Here is a 6,000-nt window from a genome sequence, read left to right on the forward strand (position 1 = left end):
GCTATAATAAGGCCAATAAGGGGTTCCCAGTCCAGGGCTGCCTCCGCTCCTCTTTGGGTACGTTCCTGGCCTTCTTGGGGCTGCCGTTAGAAGCCTGACCAGGACTGTATGAGGACTAGTATTCCTGGGGCAGCCTGGACCCACACTCTCCAAAGAACCCCAGGAATTAAAGTATGCACCAAAAGCATCTCTGCTTCCTAAGCACTTTTCCCCTCAGACGAGAAGCCGGCTGGCCCAGGAGCGCAGTGTGAAGCTGGATGCCTTCCAGCGCCTAGAAGAGCTACAAAGTCAGCTTAATGACGCTGGGCCATCGTCCGTCCAGATGAGCTCACCAGGCGGTAAGCAGGTGCCCTACTCTGAATTGAGGAGGATCGTGGCGACTAGCCGTAACAGCCCCGTGGCTATTGAGTTATTGGTTATTGAGCTCCCTGACGTCTGTTGAGTGAATGAATGATACATGAATGAATCACACTTAATTCTGATTTGCAGTCACGACCTTCTACTCTAGTTCACCTCAGAGCACTGACATCCTATACTAAAAAGTTTTGGTCATAAAAACTGGTCTCAGAAGTATGTAATACACCACTTAAAGAACATTGGGCAATTCACTATATTTTGTCTTAATGCCTCAGGACATCAGTGACCACATTTCTCAGATGTTATTTAGAAAGGATATTATGATGCTTGGGTGCTGGGGGCGGGAGGCGTCCTATGGGAATGGCACCGAAACACGCCTCTGGGCAAGCAGCACAGAGCAGAGGCCAAACCCAGGATGTCTCTAAACTAGCTGCCTCCCCTGTAAGTTGAGGATGAAGTAAATTCTAAGTTCTCTTCTAGATCTGACTATCAAAAATATCATCAAATATCAATAATCACAACTGACTTATTGTTAAAATCAGCCAAGCCTCTGCTTTCCCATTTTGGTAAAGCCTGGTGGTTAAGTGTGTGAGCTTTGGTTCAAATCCTGGCTCTGTCACTGCAAGCTGTGCGACCTTCGACAGGTTAATTTAGCCTTTCTGTAAAATGGGAATACCTACTTCAAAAGGGTATTCTGAGGATTAAGTGAAATGATGCACATCTGCCACATAGTATAAAAACACCAAATATTTGTGCAAATGTTGGTTACTGCACTTCCATGCATGTGTGTCCTTTATGTTTGCTTTTGGCTCTGTGCCAGTTGAAGATACAAGAAAACACAGCCTCTCGGAAACAGAAAGATCAGTGTCAAAGGTCAAGTAGACAAAGATGGAATTACTTTGGCTTTACTAAGAACAGGCCTGGGGGGGACACCTGGGTGACTCAGTCAGCTTAACGTTCAACTCTTGATCTCGGCTCAGGTCCTGATCTCAGGGTCCTGGGATCAAGCCCCATGTCGGGCACCACCCTCAGCATGGAGTCTGCTCGAGATTCTATCCCTCACCCTCTGCTCCTCACCCGACCCATTCTCTCTCTCTCTCTCTCTTTTTCTCAAATAAGTAAATAAAATCTTAAAAAAAAAAAAAAAAAAACAGAAAAAGAAAGACCAGGGCTGAGCTCATCTGTAAAGCCCAGGGCTCTTCTTCCTGACTCTGGGCCTGCTGCCTGGGACCTGACAGCAGGGCTGAGGTTCCCCACCTCAGCTGCCCTGTCCAAAGAGAAAAAATATCAAAAATATCCAAGGGCCCTATTTTGGCCACTGACCCTGAGCAGTTCTGTACCTTGTACTCTCCTTTCCACGCTCCCTGGGATTTTTCTGTCTCCCCCTCTTCCCTCTGCCTCCAGTCCAGCCAAGCATCTTTTTAAATAAGTAAGTTCTACCCAAGGTGGGGCTTGAACTCACCACCCTGAGATCAAGAGTCACATGCTCTACCAAATGAGCCAGCCAAGCATCTTTTTAATCTCTTTCTGGGTTAATGTGTCCTTTCAAACTGCCATCCATGTCCTCCAACAACTGCACATTTTAGGAGGGAGAAGCAGAGCGAGGCACCAGACAGGTAGCGGGGTGGAACCCTAATACCCAGGACTGGGGATGTGGCAGGAGTGGAGGAAAAGCCTCTTTCCCTGGAAGCAGAGCTAGTTCTTCCGAAAGCCCAGCCCCCATCTGTCTCCCTCTGGGTGACAGGATGAGATTGATGGAGGACTCCCTATGCATGGATTCATTAGAGGGGAGGGACTGGGTCACACCTGTCTATTAGTACCCAGCCTCCAAGGGGATAGCCAGGTACCACCCTAGAGTTGGAAAAGGCCAAAGTCAGCCATTCCCACTCCGCTCTCAGTTGTTGTCCAGCTGAAAGCATGAGGTGCCCGAGGTCTCTCCTTTCTGTAGGAGTGGAAGCAGCAGCCACCCCTCTCCTCATCTCAGAAGCATCAAAGGCAAAGGCAGGGTTTAGGGGCGAGCTCTCTTTACTCGGCATCAGCATGGATTCCCCTTAGGATCTTGCAGCTCCTGAGACACTAGAACATGTTCTTGTGCAGTTGTGCTTAAAATAGTTAAGGGGGAAAAATGAAATCACTTGGCTGACAAAACTGTGAAATGTTCAGGGGTAGACTGGCTTAAGTTCGCTTGATCTGGGTTTGATGTTTATCACCAGGACTAATTCTCTCTCTCTCTCTCTCTCTCTCTCTCTCTCTCCATCTCTGGGCTCTAAGAATGCTGGGAGCAGAGAGGAAGTGGAGGTCCTTGGGAAGCAAGATGATTGCCACTGCTATGGCTGCTACCCTCTGTTCCAGCTCTTGGGTGGGAGTCATTGCGGGGGTGGGGCAGTTAAAAAGAATCAGCCTCAGACTCGGCAAGTTTGAACAAATCACAAAAGCCAGAGACTATGATGCTCAGGGGTCTTAGAACCAGCTCACATGTGCCTCCCCTTGAGCAGAGGATAGGGTCAGCTCACTCTCTCCTCTTCCCAGCAACTATTTAAAATCTTCCTGGTCCCTTCAGACCTTTGGATTCTGTCCTCCTCCCCAACCAACACTTTACCTCCAGTTTCACAGAACAGTTAAAAGCCATCAGATCGGAACCCCCACCCCCCACCCCGCTCTATTTTTTGACCCCAGCCCACCTGCACTAGCTACTCAGCTGCTTCTCTGTCCCTCCTGATAAGATGGAAAAGGTGCTCCTTTTCTTTCCGGCCAATCCCAATGCATGGGATCCCATTTGATCCTACTTTTTCAGGGTCCTTGAACTACTCTTTAACGGTTTTCTCTTTACATACTTATATTTCCCACTTATATCTACCCTTCTAATCTTGTTACCATTATTTATTGAGAATATAGGTGCCAGGATCATAAAATCCACCATAAAATAAAATTAACATCTATCCAGTTGCTTGAGCCAGCAATCTGGGAGCTATTCTTTGTCACCCTACAAATCCAGTTAATTACCAAGTCTGATTAATTTGAATATCTCTGTCCACTCCTACCCACCATAGTCCGTGTCACCCATTATATCCTTCTCTTTCACTTGGTTATGTGATCCTCAGGCTAAAGATTCCATCCAGGTTTTGACATCTTCACTCAGAATTGATGAAGCTGGATAAGATGATCATTTTAAGCTCTAAAGTTTTGTGAATTAAATCTAAGACCGTACACTACAACCAGAGATATAATTTAACATTTTTTGGCATCATAGGCCTTACACCTCGGGCTCAGTACTCCCTACGTTCTGCTCCCACGTCATCCAGATACTCCCAGCAACACCTTTTAAAGACTAATCTTATGAGCAGTAAAATACCAAGAAGGATTCAAAGGCCAGACACTGTAAGTAATGATAGATTTAATTATATATGTGAAGTAATGAAAAAATGTAAATATGAAATTATGGTTTTAGGTTCACTTCAAAATTACATTAAAAATTATGTATCAGGCTCTTATCTAGATACTTGGGTCTAGATAATAAAATTCTGGATTTGTCACAAAGGCAATTTGTTTGTGAATTATTGCTGAACCAATGTGTTTGTGGGAAGAAGGATGGTCTGGGGTTTCCCACTCTGCCATCTTGCTGATGCTACTCCTCAATAATAGAATTCTGAGGTCGAAACAATTCGGCAGAAAAGCACTTACTCAATTACATTAAATAAATGAATGTGGAAGTGAGTATCCACATCTTGCTGTGTTCTGTCTCTGAATTTCTTCTTTTTCTCCCATCATCTACAATAATTAACTAACAGCACCAGATCTCTCATCTGAGTTCCCTGGCAGAGCAGAAGTTGCAGAAGTCTTTTTAAAAAACATGTAAGAAATCTACCCACCAAAGAAATTCTTGGGACTCAGATTAGGTCAAGGTATAGCACATATTTAAAAAATTGTTTTCAATATTTCAGCTTTTAGTTTAGGTAAAACATTTACAAGCTCTTCCACTGCCTTCTCTGTGCTACTTTGATAAGTATTACCCATTGTTTTTCAGAATCTCTTCTAGAAGTTCATGTCAACACATTTAAGAATTCCTGCCTCTTGCTTTGAGAAAACTTAAAAGGAAAATATTTAATCATATTGCCAGAGAAACTATGCCAATTCTTGGTCTCTTTTGAGGGTGTAATTCTGCAGCCGATAGTCTAGTTATTGGACCAAAAAAATGTCGCAGTATTTCTGAACATGCAGTTAAGGAATCATACACAGAAAGGGAAGAAACAGGTCAGGAACATCCATTTGAGGTTCTTCACCAAGTAGGACCACATTATTTTTTTTTTAACTTTTTTTTTTTTTATGATAGTCACAGAGAGAGAGAGAGAGAGGGGGGCAGAGACACAGGCAGAGGGAGAAGCAGGCTCCATGCACCGGGAGCCCGACGTGGGACTCGATCCCGGGTCTCCAGGATCGCGCCCTGGGCCAAAGGCAGGCGCCAAACCGCTGCGCCACCCAGGGATCCCAGGACCACATTATTAATACCTGCCATTTGCTTGACTCACCAATCCCTGTGCAGTCACCTTTCACCAAAAGGTGAAATTCTAGTACATGTCTGTTTGTTTCTGCTAACGCCTTTTCCAAAAGGAAGCAATATTCAGTTGGTGTGTATGGGACCACAAGGGCTTATAAGATTCACTCCATCCCCATTCCACTCCCAAAAGCAAATGTTGCTCTTATGGGGCTGGTTGGCAGTCACAACTCATGGTTGAGAAGGCTGCCTAAGTAGCTAAATGCATTTGAGGAGCTCCACTGTATTTGAAAGATTTAGAAGGGTGACGGTCTAAACAAACTCTAATAAATAAGGGGACATTTTGTGGGCCCATTGGATTGTGTATAAAAACCCCAAGCAAAAAGCCTAAGGACCAGGAAAGGCACAAAAGAATTGGAGCCTCTTCAAATCTATCTAAGCTCTGACTTCTCAAGAAAGGCCTATAAGACAAATCAGATAAATACAGACTGAAGAGGAATTTATACGTGGCTGGAATGTAAGACCACCAAAGAAACAAAACACTGCACTGACCCAAATGATAAAATATTAAGGAATTTTTAGATTACTCCACATATGGGATATCTTTTTTCCTTAGATGAAAATGGCTTTCTGTTGAAAGATTTAATTTGTGACCAGTTCCCTTTATGACAAGTGGCAAATACAAGAAGGCACACTAAATGGCCTAACCCAGACTGTGCCAAAGATCTTGGTCTTATGAGTAACAGTGACTTTTAATGATATCTCCAATATCTATTTAATTTTTATATTGCAGGTACCTATCAAGCACCAAAAAAGGACGGACAGCATCTTTCTACCTAATGTAGCAGAAAATGTTCAACGTTCAGCTTTTCAAGTCCACACAGCTCCATCCATAATCCCACAAGGACCTGACTGGTAATCATATGTCCTTTTCCACATTTTATTTCTTTGAGCATTTGAATGAATAAAAATGATTCTAACCTCCATTAAAGTTTAGCTAATTTTTATTAGTAGTACTATGAAGATAGTGTGGAAGGACTGAGATGATTATATCCTTGAATGTCCCAAGTGAAGTAGGGTTTGGCCCTAGGTTTTAAGACCTAAATGTTGATTTGCACTTCTACAACCTAAGCCTTGCCTTTGGTCAACAA

The 6,000-nt window shown here is 43.8% G+C and overlaps 1 protein-coding gene across 1 annotated transcript in view; it reads left to right on the forward strand.

The window, feature by feature from the left end:
• Window positions 1–5,768, forward strand: part of LOC129512429 (coiled-coil domain-containing protein 162-like) — a 44,017-nt gene extending 38,249 nt beyond the window's left edge. Inside the window, exons 14-16 of the mRNA XM_055329633.1 lie at window positions 218–338; window positions 3,608–3,735; window positions 5,643–5,768. Coding sequence (XP_055185608.1) covers window positions 218–338; window positions 3,608–3,735; window positions 5,643–5,768 — 375 coding nt within the window. The remainder of the gene's footprint in view (window positions 1–217; window positions 339–3,607; window positions 3,736–5,642) is intronic.
• Window positions 5,769–6,000: the final 232 nt, after the last annotated feature.

Source organism: Nyctereutes procyonoides, unplaced genomic scaffold, assembly GCF_905146905.1.
Source record: "Nyctereutes procyonoides isolate TBG_1078 unplaced genomic scaffold, NYPRO_anot_genome, whole genome shotgun sequence".
Classification (NCBI taxonomy): Eukaryota; Metazoa; Chordata; class Mammalia; order Carnivora; family Canidae; genus Nyctereutes; species Nyctereutes procyonoides.